This window comes from Cinclus cinclus, chromosome 7 (assembly GCF_963662255.1).
Source record: "Cinclus cinclus chromosome 7, bCinCin1.1, whole genome shotgun sequence".
NCBI classification, from domain to species: Eukaryota; Metazoa; Chordata; class Aves; order Passeriformes; family Cinclidae; genus Cinclus; species Cinclus cinclus.
Genome location: NC_085052.1, coordinates 5,595,697 through 5,612,572, shown reverse-complemented (window position 1 = coordinate 5,612,572; position 16,876 = coordinate 5,595,697). Strand labels below are relative to the sequence as shown.

The 16,876-nt window shown below is 46.1% G+C and overlaps 2 protein-coding genes across 2 annotated transcripts in view; one reads left to right on the top strand and one right to left on the bottom strand.

The window, feature by feature from the left end:
• The first annotated feature begins 754 nt into the window (after nucleotides 1–754).
• On the top strand, nucleotides 755–1,534 carry NANOS1 (nanos C2HC-type zinc finger 1). The gene has a single exon (XM_062496951.1). It carries the CDS (start codon nucleotides 755–757, stop codon nucleotides 1,532–1,534), a length of 780 nt encoding a protein of 259 aa, XP_062352935.1.
• Nucleotides 1,535–8,279: 6,745 nt separating this feature from the next.
• The window catches only part of EIF3A (eukaryotic translation initiation factor 3 subunit A), a 28,470-nt gene continuing 19,873 nt past the window's right edge, over nucleotides 8,280–16,876 (bottom strand). Inside the window, exons 18-22 of the mRNA XM_062496144.1 lie at nucleotides 16,046–16,134; nucleotides 12,854–13,611; nucleotides 11,408–11,582; nucleotides 10,812–10,981; nucleotides 8,280–9,553 (exon numbers count right to left, since the gene is read on the bottom strand). Coding sequence (XP_062352128.1) covers nucleotides 9,306–9,553; nucleotides 10,812–10,981; nucleotides 11,408–11,582; nucleotides 12,854–13,611; nucleotides 16,046–16,134 — 1,440 coding nt within the window. The 3' untranslated portion in view covers nucleotides 8,280–9,305. The remainder of the gene's footprint in view (nucleotides 9,554–10,811; nucleotides 10,982–11,407; nucleotides 11,583–12,853; nucleotides 13,612–16,045; nucleotides 16,135–16,876) is intronic.

The following is a 16,876-nucleotide window of genomic DNA, read 5'->3' as shown; positions in this document are numbered from 1 at the left end:
CCCAGCCAAACCTTCTCTAATTTAATTCATTAATTAATTAAAACTCACTTCTAACAGGGATGTAAAGAAGAAATCACCTCTGCCCCACACAACTTATTAGCAGCAATGGGAAGGTACCTGCTGCCCTCCATGAGCGTACAAGGCTCCTTGGAGCCTCTTCCCCCTCGTACAGCACTAAACTTGCTCTGTCCCCGCATCGCTCTGCTGCGAGTGGAGACTCCTCCCTGCCAGTGCCGGGATGCTCGGAGCGGCACCGCTCCTCCCCGGCGGGCCTGAGCCTCGTTGGGTCCGGCTCACACGGGCTGCTCCCGGACCACCCTGCGGCTCCGCCCTCGGTCTTGGTCCCGATCCTGGTTCCCATCCCTATCCTAGTCCCAGTCCCAGTCCTGATCTCCGTCTCCATCCCGGTCCCGATCCCGGTCCCGCTGCTGGTCCTGATCCCAGTCCCAGTTTCGATCCCAGTCCCAGTCCAGATCCCGATCCCGATCCCGATCCCGATCCCGATCCCGATCCCGATCCCGATCCCGATCCCGCCGCACCTGCGGGACCGGAGCGCGCCCCGACCGCGACGGAGCCACGCCCCTGCCGCCTCTCAGCCAATGAGCGCGTGGGGTTCGGCCCTACAGCCAATGGGAGCGCGGCGGCCGCGCCCCCGCCCCCTACTTGAAGCGCTCCGCGCGGCCGCGCGCTCGCAGAGGCGGCGGGAGCGGCCCCGGCGCTGCCCCGCACCGCGCTCGAGGAAGGGGCCGCTCCCATGGAGGCATTCCCGGGCACCAAGCTGGAGCAGCACCGGCACCTCCCGCCCGTGGAGTGCCTGCCGGGCGCCCGCTACGGCGGCCGGAGCCACAGCGCCTGTGGGAACGTCTTCAACTCCTGGAACGACTACCTGGGGCTGGCCACGCTCATCACCAAAGCCGTGCGGCCGGGCAAGGGCTTCGGCGCCGAGCCCCCCTCGGTGGTGGTGGCGGCCGCCGTGCCGCCGGCCGAGGAGGAGGAAGAAGAGGAGGAGGAAGAGGAAGAAGAGGCGGCGGGGCCGTACTTCGAGGGCGCGCTGGACTTGCACGACCTGGACCTGTGCGGGCATCACCATCACCACCACCACGGCGAGGGGCTGCTGGAGGAGCGCTTCGCCGACTTCAGCCCCTTTCCCGGGCGCGGCGGCCCCGCCGCCGTGGTGTTCGACTGCTCGGGGGAGCACCCGGGCCGGGAGGGCTCTGCCCACGCCTGGGGCGGCGTGGTGGTGGCGGGGCGGCTGCCGGCGCACCCGCGGGCCGCCTCCCGCCTGCTCAAGCCCGAGCTGCAGGTCTGCGTCTTCTGCCGGAACAACAAGGAGGCGGTGGCCCTCTACACCACGCACATCCTCAAGGGACCCGACGGCCGCGTCCTGTGCCCGGTGCTGCGGCGCTACACCTGCCCCCTCTGCGGTGCCAGCGGCGACAATGCCCACACTATCAAGTACTGCCCCCTCTCCAAAGTGCCGGCGGCCCGGCAGCTCCGGCACTCCCGGACCGCCCTGGGCAGGAAGGGCCGCTAGCGGCCGGGACCCCCGGGGCTCGCCCCGCTCCCCCCCACGCTGACACCGCCCCGGCCCCGGGGCGGCCGCTGCGCGCTGGAACGCGCGGAGCCCGGCGCCGGGCCCGGGGACTGCGAGGCGGAGATGCGCTGTGTTTGTTTATTGTAAGAAAAAAAATATATCTATATGTGATTTTTACGGAGACGGCGAGATCTGACTGGGTGGGCGTGCCGCGGGGGGCGGGTTCGAGGGTTAAAGCCACGGCCGGGGAGGTGGCGGGGGGTCCCCGGTGCCCGCGGCGGGGCAGCGCCGCCTTCTGCCGCCCGGCTCTGCCCGTCCCGAGGAGCGTCCGTGCCGGCGGGACGTCGCTGCTCCTCGTTGCCGGTTAATGGCAGGGTATTTAGGGTACGATACTCCTTCGAGTGAAAAGAACTTGCTTTTCAGTTCTTAAAGCAAACATCCCAGCGGTTTTCTTTGCTGGTTTTAAAACCCGTGAGCAAATCGCGGTCGAGCCTGTTCTCGGTAATTAACACCTGCTTCCCGAAATCGCAGCATCCGAGCGGTCACCGTTCCTCCTGTGGGCACCGATGGCGCTGGACTCGCAGGTCCCTGTGTCGAATACTCAGCTTTAGAGAAGGTCTGAGAGGAGAAAACATCCAAGTGCGTGTTTGAGAACGTGACGACTCTGGGCCATAGTGCAAACTGAGCACTTTCTTCTGACAGAAAGGCAGTAAGAATGGCGATTGAGCAAGCTTTGATGCAGCCGTGTTTGTGGTGGAGAATGGGGGAAGCCTGGTGGAATGAGACCTGGACAAAGCAGAAAGCTGTGACCGTAGGAGAATGGAAGAAAAGGAGGTTGTTTATTTTCAAGAGTTTAGAGAGCGTGGCTTTAACTCTTTGCAAGTAAAAGAGATCTACCCATGTGGATAATAGATATCCTTAGCACAACACAAACTGTACAAAGCATAAGTATTAGACTGATGTCCTGGACCACTCTGGGTAATGGCAGTTCCTTGGTATTAGCAAGGGGCTATATCATTTCTAATTCCCAAGATAAAAGAAATTGCACTTTTTTTGTTGTTTTGTTTGTTGGTTTTTGGTGTTTTGTTTTATTTTTTGTTACCCAGAGGTAGGACAAGGAGCAGCAGCGGTTTGGAGTTTGAGTCCTCTGGAGCAAAAAGATGGGTGCTGGAGTTTTCAGTGCAGAGGGTCACACTGCTGTGTGTCTTTACCAACACCTGGGGTGTGGAGGGGTGCTCAGTCCACAGGGGCTGCCCTGACAAGAGCAGGGAGGTGAAGAGAGCCTTGTGGAGGAACTGCTGGGACATCACCAGGAAGATGAGAAAGGAGGTGATGGGTCCTGGCAGAAAAAGGGAACTAGGAAAGTGAGGAGTAATCTGCACTTGTGTGGTTTCCTTTTGAAAAGCTGCTCAGCAGGGTGGCAGATGGGGTGAGGAGAGCAGGACAGTCAAGAATAGAGTCAAAACGTGTGGGATGGGGATGATTATTCACCAGGGTTCATTATTCATCACTGCTCTTGACTTGCAGCCACAACAATTAGGAAGGAGAAAGTGATTTTGTTTGGAAGTGTTCCCTTAAATCTCCATCAGATGGCTCCAAAGATGGTGTCAGGTGTAATTATCAAATGCAGTGGGGCTTGCATTAAATAATACTCAGTGGCTACAGCTATCCTTGTGCCAGCCTCCCTCTCCTTGTGCTAAATACATTGTGTTTTGTCTCTTGCTCTATGGGGAGTGCACCACAGGCTCTTCTAAGCTGTTAAAGTTAGATGTGCTTGGTTTTGTGATTCCTGGTCCACATAGGTTTAGTCTGTGTCCACCACACATTAGAATCGAGCTCAAGTGTGATGCTGTGGGAAGAGTTTTCTTCTGTTCTTTTGTTACCTCCTTTTGGGAAGTCTGAAGATCCTTATATATACATTTTAATGCAGTTGACTGTTACTGGACAAAAGCAAGAAAGATCAAAGAAAATCTGTCTCGGGGTATTTTCTGAGGGTTAACTGGCTGGGCTGGATTGGAGGTGTTTGCCATGTCCCTGCCCCAGCTCTCTGGTCTTTACATTAAGCTGCTGTGCAGTACCAGCCCTATAGCAACACCTGGAAAAATCCCTCAGGATAACAGCAGATCCTGTGTCTTGGATGGCACTGGCCTTCTGCAGAGCCTGTACAAGAGGAAAACTTAAATCCATGGCCCGTGCTGCTGCCTGTTGCTCCTGGTTCTGTTCTCCAAGTACCTGCAGCCTTGCTCTCTGGAAAGGCCGAGAGCTGCCTGTCGATGCTGCCACCCAGCATTAGACATCTCATCAAAGGCTAAACAGGTAAAGTGGTAGAGTAACAGCTTCAAGACCAGTTGGGGAGGGGGAGGTAAAAAAACCAAACAAGAAACTTCAGACTATTGCAGAAAGATAACAGGATTCAGCAAAAGAGCCTGACAGCAATGCAGTTATTTTATGTACATGCAACAGGACAATTGGCCCTTTAAAGATTTACAAGTGTGAGTCTAACAAGGACTAAACCTTAAAGGCTTTTTGATTGGGATTTTTTTAAAGTAAGCTCCTGTGATTTCTAGTGCACAAGCATGGTCCTTGCGGCACTGAGTGAGCAGAAACACGCTTGTTTTTGGTCACTCTGAAAAGGTTATTAAAATAGACAGTGTTTGTATTGCTACTTTGACTTCTTAAATACAGGGAACCGTTTGCATTAGTAATTTAAATTCTAGGAAGAGCAAAGAGTCTAATCTGAAAGCAGCAGAGGTTAGCACTGTATTAGGCTCCTGTACTAGACAGAATTTGACATTAACTAGAATTAGACACTGTGTTAGACAGAAGAGGTCTATGAAAAGTGAGATACTATTTTCACTCTTCCATGGGCATCTGCAAATCAAAATGTCATTGTAACCTGTTTAAACCTGTGCATGTAAATCATGGAATATTTTCTATAGTGATGGTCTGGCAAGAGGAACGAACACAATATTGGATAATCATCCTCAGCTGGTTCTAGTCTTGGCAAAAAGCAAGCTACTTCTAACTGGAAACTACTTCCAGATGTATAGGTAACTTGATTCAGCTGAAGTCAGGTAAGTCTGTGCCCATCTCTAGTGGAAATTGTGTTTGGGCAGGTTGCTGTCAGTCTGCTGACCAGTGCCTCAGGCAGATGCCATAGGACCCAAACCACAATGACTATAAAATGTCTTTTTTTTTTTTTTTTTTTTCACAGTCCCAGTTTGACACACCAGATATATAGATTAATTTTTACTGGAGTTGAGTTGCGAAGAGTTGCATGGGGAGGAATATATCATTGTAAAATGCCTGTTGTCAGGACAAAACAAGTGATACACTAAAAATGGAACAAGGTTTAGCAAAGCTTCCTGCACGAGAGAGAAAGGGCTAACAGAGCTTAAAGTGCAGCAAGGGAAGTTTTGATTAGCAAAATGCAGTGGAATAGTTTTTAGATTCTCCATCCTACGTAATTAAATGCATTCATTTTATTTAAGAGGAGGAGCAGACAAGGCGTAGAGCATTTCAGCTCCAGCTGGTTCTGCCATGGCAAAAAAGGAAGAATTGGATGTTTTTGTTACACCACTTGAGTGCCTACTTGTTGCAATGCTTCAGGAATCCACAGGATGGGCTCTAGTGCCTGAATACGAGGTAGATTTTGGATCTTGCATTTTACTGATCTAATGCCTTCCCTTTGTAGGCTGACACCATTCAGCAGTACCCTTTAGCCACAGAACTTGCTTATATGCAGCAGTTCTTGCCAATGACAGCAGCCCAAGGACAGTAAAACAAATACAAGTTTCATTTATAGCCAGACAAGCCTTGCAGTACTCTTGCTGTCTGAGATGCTCCTGGCTACCCAGCAGCCCACCCCAACATCCTCATGGCCTCACTGAGGTCATCCAAGTCACGACCTGTCCTGGGCTGCAGATGTGCCTGTGCCCAGTCAGGAGTAACACCACTGCACCCTGCCAGTTCTCATAAATATGAATTTTGAAAAAAATAGTTTTTATAGGTAAAACACTCTAGAGAAAACTTAATTATAATGCCAATTATGCCCTCCTTCTGCTGAGGGCCCTGATGGCCTTCAGTCCTACTTGTCTGGACTGTTCCTGGAGGAGGAAGGAAACAGCACTTTTCATACCTGACATTGCCTTGCTAGAGATTTATTTTAATCCAGCAACTTTTGCATCCATTCAGATAGCAGCAGCCTTAAGTTCTGCCTTCTAAATGCAGCCTGTTATAGTTTGTATTCTTCTAAGGTTCACTGAAAATTTTAGCTGTTTAATGGGACATGACTCAAACAAGGCAAAGATTGACACAGAATTCATTTGGCTTCATCAACATTTTCAGGTAACCAAATTTTGTTCTCATGTTTCATGATGGCAGGAGGTGGAGGTTTGAGCTGTTGGATTTGGTCAGCAGAGGTTTTTGATCACTGTCAGTATTGTGTCTAAACAGATCAAGCAATTAAATAGACATACTGGCATGCCTACAAAGCTCACATCTCCCCAGCCTCTTCTCAAGCTGCCCAGTTATGAGAATGTAACACTCATTGACAATGTTAGAACAATCTCAAATCATGCAAATTAATAACACAGATTGGGAAACAGCTTTAGCTGCTGCAGGGATGACTAATACTCATCCCGTGTGAAAGCATTTTTGGTGGATACAATTAAAACTATGTAAGTGAAGGTATAATCACTATTTGCATATTATAAGGCTGGAGAAAGGCAAATGTTGTGCCTGTCTTTGATAAAAGGCTGAAAGGACCATGTGAGAAAGCACAGGCCAGATGGTATCACTTCAGTCCCTGGGAAAATCAGAGGAAGTCCTTTCAGAATGTCTTTTTGGGGACATGCAGATGACTGGGAACAGCCAGATGCAATTACTGAAGGTAACCCATGCCTGGCTGACCTGCCTTCTATAATAAAGTATCTTTGTGAAGGAAGGAAGGAGCACTAGATGTTCTTCATCTCAATTTTAACAAGGCTTTCAGCACTCTCTCACCCAGTATTCTTGTACCCAGCCCACACAACAAAGAGGACAGAAAAACTGGCTGTGTGTCCAGGCTCAGCACTGTGGGCTGGAATCACCTTTTAGGCCCTGGAGGCAGCCACAGGATGACACTGAAGGGGGAGTTCCAGCCCACACTCCTGGGACAGGGCTGCTGGCCAAAGGGATGGATGGACAGGAGGCTGCTGAATTCAAGAGGGAGCAGGGCAGGGGCCTGCCTAGCCAAGGAGGGAGCCCTTGCAGTGGCAGGCTGGGGGCTCAAATACCTCTGGGTCTTGGCAGGGGAAAAGGGAAGCATGAGCCAGCAGGTCCCAGGCTGTTTGAGCTGGGCACTGAACTGTAGAAGAAAAGGATCCTCCACAGCTCACCTCTTCTTTCCTGTGTGCTCCTTGGGCTTCCATTCCCCCCATAGAAGGGCTTGGCCAAACTGAGTTCAGCAGAGGGCCAACACCGTGTTCAGGGGCTGGAGCACACTCCTGGGAAGAAAGGTTGAGGGACAGGGCTGGTTCAGCCTGGAAAAAGGAAGGGGTTTAGGAGAGACCTCACAGCAGCCCCCCCATTTCCTACTAGGAAGTTATCTGGAAAACTCCAGCTCTCCACAGTAGCACATGGTGAGCAGAGACAGGGTAGAAGCCAGAAGAGAGGTTTAAACTTTTTGAGGGCCACAAAAATGACCAGAGAGCTGTAGCACCTCCCCTGTGAGGAAAGCCTGAGAGCTGGGATTTTTCAGCCTGTAGAACAAAAGGTTCCACAGAGCCCTAACTGTGGGCTTTGAAGGGAGCCTGTAAGAAGGATGGGGATGGATTTTTTTGGCAGATTTTGTTGTGATAGGGAAAGGTTTTAAATGGTTTTAAACTGAAGGATGGTTGATACAGATAAAATACAAGAGGTTTTTTAACAATGAGGGTGGAAAACACACTGGCACACATTGCCAAGAGGTGGATGCCCTATCTCTGGAAACATTCAAGCTCTGAGCAAGGTGATCAGGTTGAAGATCTCCCTACTCATTACAGCTGAGGGTTGGACTGGATGACCTTTGAGGTCCCCTTCAACCCAAACCATTCTGTGACACTGATTTTTCAGTCTGGAGCCAGTCAAGCATTGGAAGAGGCTTCCCAGAACAGTTGTGCAGTCCACAGCCTTGAAAGTCTTCAAAACCACACTGGACAAACATGGTTCTAAGTAATACAGGAATTTCACAGCCAGCAGTGAAGTGAGCTCCTGGGTCCCCTTTAACAGCACTGATCCCATGGCACAGGATGCAAGGACAGCAGGAGGTGGCTGAAGAACAGCAGCACCCCCTGCTCCAGATCCAGAAAGTACCATTACTGTACAGCTGCTGTTCTCTAGTCCCATCCTTTTTGGGACTCTATAAAGAGAAAAAAAAAAAGTTATTTTTTTATGCTTGGAAAGCACTACTTCTCTGAATGAGCCCTGTAACTCAACCAGCAATGACCTGACAGGATCCAAAGACACAAAAAGAAGGCTCTGAGAGCAAATTTTTCCCAAGAAAACTACTGGCCCTGCATAACCCAGAAGAGGGCAGGAAAAGGACAAGAGGAGTATTACAACTTTCTATTCACACACCAGGTTTCTCAGGGAGAAACTAGCCTAGCTTCTCCTTCAGCTGGTACAGAACAGGTCCGAGATCAGAAAATGGTTGTTCAACAGCTGTTCTGCATGAACACATGGTGCAGGACTCACTAAAAAGTCAAGACACTGCAGCAGCTAATTCCTTAACTTGTTTATTTATCATTGAAGAAACACACAGCAGCAAGTTCTGTGTTGGCTTCATTGTGACCAGATAGTTCCTTGTTGTTACTGCACCCCAGCTTTGAAGTCAACACAGCCATCACTACAAATCACTTTTTTGGAAAGGGAAAGAATTGACCCTGAAGACAAAGAATTGGGGGGGAAATTTAACAATTTCTCCAAAACCACACATTTTAAATATGACAATATTTATAAATCCTTGAAAGGCATGAATTATCCAGTAATGGAAAAAGCAGTTGTGATACTGGCAACAGAAAGTACATAGGCATATGCTTACCAAAACACTGAAATTGTAAAAACTGCAAGTTTGATTTGTACACTGCAACAGTGTGTACATTACTGGAACAATGACTGCAAAGTGGCCTCAGAGGCATTATGGATTCAAGTAAATCTACAGAAAATATCCCAGTGTAGCTAATTCACAATGTTTATTGTATTCAATTCAAATTTAAACAACTTTTACTGAATTTAGAGAGTGATAAAATATCTCAGAAACCACTTACCCTCCAACATAAACCTCCTAGGTAAAAGAGGGCTTTTCTACTTTTTGGCTAATTATGTAAATTCTTTTAGCTCTGCTTTTTCAATAATTCCACTGTGTGAACAGAGGCATTTTCAAATGCATGTCCTGTGACAATAATACCCCATTCCAAATTAAGAAAGACTAAAAATATAAAGGACAGCCTGTTTTGGTGCAAGAGAGAAGCTCTACTGAAGACAGCTGTTGGGCTTGCTTCTTTTTATTTTAGCGACAAATGACCCATGAAATAAGCATCATTTGAAATTTCAAAAACTGGCATTCAATTTCCAACCTTCTGCTGTGAGTTTTGTGCATGATCAATCTATACGAGTAAGTAATTCATGCTTTCATGTTACCTCAAAAACATTGGTTAAAGAATTCCAATTCAGAATGTTTATAAGCACAAATATAATCTGTGGATTCGATCAAATCAAAGCTAAAACATTGCTTAAACTCTGTGATTCCCACTTAACGTCGTACAGTGGTCCACCCTTCTTCATCTGTCTCGTTTTTAGTGCGGCGTACGGGCTCACGCTCCTTCTCCGTTTTCCAGGATCCTTTCTCCTTCTCCCCATCCCTCTCCCGCTCTTTGGATGCTGCTGGGGGAGCAGAAGCTGGAGGAGCAGCAGGGGCAGGGGCTGACCGCCGTGCTGGTTCCCGTTCCCGTTCCTCCCCGCGCTCTTCCCTCCTGTCGTCAGCGCGTCGCCACGAGCTCGCTACGGCACAGGGAAAAAAAAACAACTCAGTCAAAGAGTTCAAACAAACAGTCCTGACCCTGGCACTGGGATTTACTGATCCTCAGCCCTGCCAATAGGGAGTACGATGACAACGGCCAAATACTTTTTTTAATTCTGTGGGGAAGTATCAGCAAAACTACTCAAACCTCTTCTCAAGTTTGGGATTGTGGTGAGCAAGCCCGGTGTCATCTTTAAAACACAGTAACTGCAATAAGAATGTTCTACTGATGTACGTGGTTTTTTATGGTGTAAAAATATATTCTTATATTAGCAGAATTAAAACCACAAAAGTGTCTCCTTAGAAATGTGACTGAAAACAGAAAAAAACCCTGACTTAAAAACATCTGTGGGAAATGTTTAGGTGTTCACTGTTATTAAAAGACAGGAAATTGCTCTTCTGCCTACTGGAATCAGAGGTAAAATGGCACTGAATTACATGACTCCACTGGTAACAGCATCCACCAACCCCTTACTGTATGAAAAACTGTTCATTTCCACCAAAAAGAATGCTAAAAGTTCAGCCCCAGCTGAACTGTGAACAAAGCTGTGGCAGATGCCAAGAAGTCAAATCCCAGAACTTCTTGATACATTAAAAAAAAAAAAATCTCCACACTGCCCTTCTGCCAGCAGCACTCCTGTGTTTGATCCCATCTTCTGTTCCAGCCTGCTTCCAAGTGCAGGAACACCCATATTTGGGGCAGAGACAAAATGAAATTCTGAAGGTAAGAATGCCAGAATTGCAAGACATGGTGGTACCTCCAGGCTAAATGGATTTGCTGTAACTGTATCTTTAGAACACAGCAAAGGATTAATAAATACACAAAATTACTACCACTAATAGTGTGAAACCCTCATTCAGAAATATTTCTGTCGCATTTTAATGGTTTTAAGGAAAGAGCCATAAACTACTTTCTGGGATGTGTCTTGATAATCTAAACACAAGGATTACATACACTCAGAACACAATCCCATGAGAAGTGCATACTGGAAATGTTATCCTCCTACTGTCGATGTGAAATGCTACTAAGATGGAAAAGAACACAACTACAAGTAGTTAAGATTCCCTGAAGAATTCTCAATTATGCCAAAGGTGTTTTTTATTATTTTGTTTACAGAAAGGCAGCTTAAACACAGGCTGCAAATACAACCTATTCCCATGTGTTGCCCTCTCAGCAGTGTCAGGAAGAGGGAGGCTCTGTGCTGGATGTAGGCTTTAGGGACACTAAAATGAACCTACGCTCTTCCCGCTCGGATCGGAGGGGTGGCCCTCTCCTGAGGGGTGGCTCCCTGTCATCACCACGTCGGTCTCTCATGTCACGACCACCTCTGTCCCACTCCTCACGACGACTTGAATCTCTCCAGCTGGAAGTTTCCTCAGCTGGCCCTCTCCTCCAACCGCCGTCATCCCTTCGGCCATGCGAAACATAAAACTAGATGTTAAGATTTTTACTTTTGCTATGGAAAGGAGCAGTAATAAATCACAACATGGCTATTTACAGATCCAGTAGGTGTCTATTTAATGTACTTCCAAAGTTTTTGTTTTGTTTTTCTGGAACCTAAAGTGAAATTCCCTTGATAATAGGTTAAAAAGAAAAATTTAAAAGCATTTTAACCATTTTGGATTTTCTCCTGTAAACAGATAACATCATCCTAAAAATAACAAACTAAAAAGGCCCCAAAATGCCCCTATCCATTTGCTGCCTTAAAGTGCTTAGTTTCACACAAACTAACCCTTTTCCTATCACTCAGCAATTTCACATTACTTCTGTACCAGCAGGCCCTTTTTTCTTTTAGCAGAAACATTCTAGGAGTACTTAAACAGAGAAGTCAGACCTGGGACGCCTGAAGCGATCGTCTCGATCAAAATCTCTCTCCCTGTCAAAGTCCCGCTCCTTCTCATTTTCATCCCGATCTTTGTCTCGATCCCAATCCCGGTCTCCTGAAGGTCTGGAGTCTCGGGGAGGGCCCCAGCTGTCCTCACGAGCCTTCTCTCGTTCTCTCCACCCCCCTGTAAGAAAGAAACACAGTCAAAGGAGTTTGTGACTGACCTCTGATCTCTCCTGAAGACAAAGAACCCTTTAAGTCCTCACAGAAACTGGTTCTTCAAGTTCTGACTCCTGATGATCCAAATCAAGATGTTTGTAAGAAGTTTGCACGTGGGAGCCACAGAGAAAACATTGTGTGAGCTGCTAAATGGAAAGCCAGTAATGTCAAGGCTCATGTCACACCTCCTGTCAGGACCTGGAGTAGTCCAGCAAAACTGGATGCACCCTGCAGTTTTCAGCCACAAACCTCAAGGGTCCAGTGCAAAACAAGTGCATGAAGAAGAAAAGGGTGTAGCTCAGATACCAGATTCCTTTGTGTGAATCCACAAGTGAGGAGATTTTAAGCAAGCAGATTTTTAAAGAACTTGCTGCTTTTTTAAAGCACTACTTTAAAATGTGACTTTTGTTACCATCCACTTAAGACAATTCTGCAACACTGCTTAGTTATTTATGAATGGGAGTTCTTTATTATGTAGCCTTCTCTGGCTTTAAATAGGAAAAACTGGAATGCAAGTTTTGATATTTATAGCAAGGTCTCTAAAATTTTGGATTACAGAATTAGTGTCTGTGAAAATTGACATGGTGCCTGCCAATATGTAAGTGAAAAGAACCAGGAAATCAAAATCATACCTAAAATTCAAATGTCATCAACAGTTCAGAAAAGAATCAGAAATAGCTCTAGAAAACATCAGTGACACTTAAGAATAGAAATAAACAAGAATACAAGAATAGGATTTGAGAGACCTCAGAAGGTCATCTAATACAAGTTCTGCTCTAAGGAGGACTTTCAAGGAAGGGTTAAAAACAGAAAGGGAACGTTAAAAACATTATCTCTGTACACATAGACAGGGCTTATCAAAACCAGACCCACTTGAATGTGGTACTCCTTTACAAGGAGATTAACTTGAGACACATGGAAGGGGTAGGGTAAGAGTCCAAGGTGTGCTAATCTAGTGAGAATGCTCCCAACAGAGCATTCAACTTGTATATTTTTGTTTTGCACACAGGGAAGTGACCATTGTTAAGTGTGTGACCATCACGTATTTTCCAGACAAGCAACTGCTTTAAAATTCAACCAAATTAAAAGGTTGTAGAGGAGTGTCCACATTAGCCAAATTAATCCAGCCATTTTCACAGCTTATTCTCCCATCTCTGGCATCAAATATGTTACATCCACTGTCTGTGAGGATAACACACACTTCGAAGGGAGGATTATTATATTACTATGCTTTACCTGGTTTACCAAACGGTCTCCAAGGACCTGGCCTTGAATCTTCACTGCCACGCCACGGGCCCCTGTCATCATCTCTTCTGGAGAGCCTGTCATCGTCCGCGTTCCGCCAGGGTCCCCTGTCCTCATCCCGCCGGGCCATCCTGTCGTCATCCAGCCCGCGCCGGGGCCCCCTGTCGTCATCTGCAGCCCTCCAGCTGCCCCTGTCATCATCCAGCCCGCGCCTGGGGGGCCTGTCCTCATCCAGAGCCCGGCGGGGTGGCCGGTCATCATCCAGCCCGCGCCGGGGCCCTCTGTCGTCATCCGCCGCGCGCCAGCTGCCTCTGTCATCGTCCAGGCCGCGCCGGGGGGGCCTGTCGTCATCCAGGGCACGTCTGGGTGGTCTGTCGTCATCAAGGACACGTCTGGGGGGCCTGTCGTCATCAAGGGCACGTCTGGGGGGCCTGTCGTCATCTAGGGCACGTCTGGGACCCCTGTCGTCATCTGCAGCTCGCCAGCTTCCTCTGTCATCGTCCAAACCACGCCGGGGCGGCCTGTCCTCATCCAAGCCACGTCTGGGGGGCCTGTCCTCTTCCCCTTCTCGCCTCGGGGGTCTGTCCTCATCCCCTTCCCGTCTAGGTGGTCTGTCCTCTGCTGATTCTGGAGGACGCTCCTTCTCATCTGCAGGGCCACGCCTGGGCAGGTCATCCCCTCGCCGAGGCAGATCGTCCCCACGTCGGAAAGGTCTGTCATCGTCTCTTGGATCTCCTCGACGCCAGTCTCTGTAAAACCACAGGGAACACGGAGTGAGAAGTGGAAGGTGACATCCAGGAAAGCTTTACATCAACAGCATCAAACTCCTCAAAGCCATTTCTGACTGCACCCACTCGGTTCCAAACAAAAAGTGTGCAGTTTCAAAATGCGCCTTTTAATGCCATTCATTGCTATGGGAAAGCAGTAAGTCACTGTCCCTACAGTTTCAGGAAAGACTGAGCAGTTAATCTCCTTCAAAACTACAGTTTGGACAGTCCCCTGTTGGTTATCTGCTGCAACATCACAGAGAAGAGGGCTGGCTTCTGCACCAAGCCAAATTTTGCAAACTTGACCCAAGTATGAAAGAATCAATATTAAAAAACTCCACAACCATCAGTTAAGTAGCCCCCCTCCCCAAGCACATGCCAACGCTACACAGCATTAAGTTTGCTGTCTACAAGATTTTAAACATAGATTTAGACCACAAACCCTGTTTTAATCACCACATTAATTTCTTTATTTCATGAAATTAACCTTCCTCAGCAATTAAAAAAAAAAAAGAAACAGAACATCACAGAAATGTATTGGTACCTGCTTCTTGGCAGAAGAAGAGAAACTGCACTGGGGTTGAATCTCATGGATTTTTTAAAAATAAAATCCAAACCAAAACCCAACAAAAAGAACACCCGAAGGTTTAGAAATCCACTATGCTATTAAAATGCAAACAAAAAAACAGCAACGACTTGCTACAAAACAGCAGATGTAGAACTTGAAGAGGTGAGAACAAAGAGACAACAGTTTGTGACAACTCAGAGTCTCAAGAATTTTGAGGAATTGCAAGCAGTGCATTTTCTGGGTTTGGAAGAATAAGGGAGAATGCAATTATCACTGATCTGTGAGGTAAAAACTAAGGCATGGTGATTGTTAACTTCCATTTAGAGTCAAATTGGATAACCTTCCCCTTTGAAAAAATCTGATTATTTTACCATAAAATACATGTTGAAGAATGGTTATAATGTTTATCAGATGAACAAGTATTTAATTAATTCAGATACTGTCTCAGGGTCATCAGATTTTTAAATCTAATTTTAAACTATTACTTTTGAACTCCGTCTAATCAATCTTTAGAAAAGTTGAATGAGAAATGACTAAGGCAAGCTGTATCACTCTGTGTGGAAATAAAAATCCATTGAAGCATACAAATAAGTGCATTAAACACTTTACAAAATCACAGAATGGTTTGGGTTGGAAGGGACCTTGAAATCATCTCATTCCACCTTCTACCATGGGCAGGGACACCTTCCACTATCCCAGGCTTCTCCAAGCCCTGTCCAACCTGTCTGGAACATTTCCAGGCATGAGGCATCACAACTTATGCAGTATATGAGTAATGAAAGGCTGCTCCCAGCAGTTTCATCCAATTGTTAGATTCTGCAGTTCATGAGAAAGTGGATCCCTATCAGGAATGGCAACACAGCTTTTAAGGAAAGATGGAATTCTATTTTGTTTATATAGAGATCATACCCTTCTAAAACATTTTAAGAAATTACTAGAGAGAAAAGCAACAAATTTGCTTCCACTGGAGTCAAAGTAAGCAGTAATGGATTTAAATTGCTCTACTGGAGATTAGGGTTAGACATTTACAAAAATCTATCTACCTGCAAGGCTAATTAAGCAATAAAATATACTGCCAATTGGAATCAGCAGTGTTATCTCCATCAGCACAGGTTTTCAAGGACTTGATGTGCACCATTAGAAATATTTTTAGCCACAGTTCATCCTGATGTGGAGCAGAAAAACAGACAAATGCTAACTATCTTGTTTTCTACAACTGTATAAACAATTTTCATTATTAGTGAACATACCCAAAATAGATGTAAACTAGTGTGGACATCTTTTTATTTTTAACGTTCAAAGTATATTCATAATATTCTTCCTTCAGAAATCTATCCCTCCCTGTTCAATACAGTTCTTCAGAACATGATATGGCATGTGTTTTCTGCTCTGTGACTTACTCTGGGACTTGCATATTTACTGTCAGCTTCCTAAATGGAAAATCTCAGAATTTCATCATCCAGGAACCCTGCATTTGCTTGTCATCCTTCCCCATTCTATATTTATAGAATTGATACCAATGTTTGAGTGGGAGAGAACCTATTAATTTTAAAAGGAATCCAAGGAAGCAAGTTGTTTATCACACACAGGTGTCTGCTTGCCTTCACATATCTAAGCCAAATAAAACAGGAATGTTATCTGAGCATGGTTCCTAGATAAAACAAACCTCTCTCTCATTCCAAGATCCTTACAAAGCAACTTTGTAATAGAAGGTAACTTTCAGAGATGCAAATGCATGAGATATTAGTCATGGCATCAAATTAGTGCAGCTTTAGCACCAGTAACAACAAAATGGAAGCCTCCATACTTTGACCCCAGTATGACCATAGCTTAGTAACCCCTGATTACCTCTCCACTGGTGCTCGACGCCATTCAGATTCCGGCTCTCCACCTCTTCTCCAGGAGCTTTCAGACTCCCTGTCACCCCAACGAGATTCCTGTGTTGAAAGAAATTAGGGACATTCTCTTTGAATACTTTAAAATGAAGATTTTGAACACCTAATTTATCCTTGAGCATGTTACGTCGCTAAAAACTCACTTATCACACTGCAGGAGTGTGCCTATTTTAAAATATGGATTTAACTGACTTAATTGTTTCTGCTGCAGTTCAAACAAAAACACGGTTCCCCCTGTGCCACGTACTTTACCAGTAGGGTAGGAAATATGCAAATACACACAAAAGGTTATGAAAAAATGTATGCACAATTGAACAACAGCTACAGTCACTACCTGTTGACACAAAAGAAATGTTCTAACAGTTTCACTTTTCCTGGGGGCTTATGACAACAGGAACGAACTTAAGTAGTTATTTGCTTTTGTGCTTTCTGATCTCAGCAGGAAACGTAACTGAATGCACTGAAAGCTCTCTGTGGCAAGGACAATCTTGTTCCCAAAACTTCAGTGCACAAGAGCTGAGGTACTAGTGATTCACACAGGTTGCAGGGTAGAGCAATAACCAATCACTGTTCTTTAAAGTTTGAAAGTCTCTCTCTATTACCAGACAAACCATTTAAACTGATTTCTATGCCTTAATTCCACCACCACAAACTAGTTAGCTAAACCATCCAAAATACCAGATTTCACATAATCACACCACCTTTTCATAAGAAGGGTATTCCAGTTTTAAATCCCTCTTTGTAAAACGTTTTTATTTGTCAATATGGGTTAACTAAGATCTTG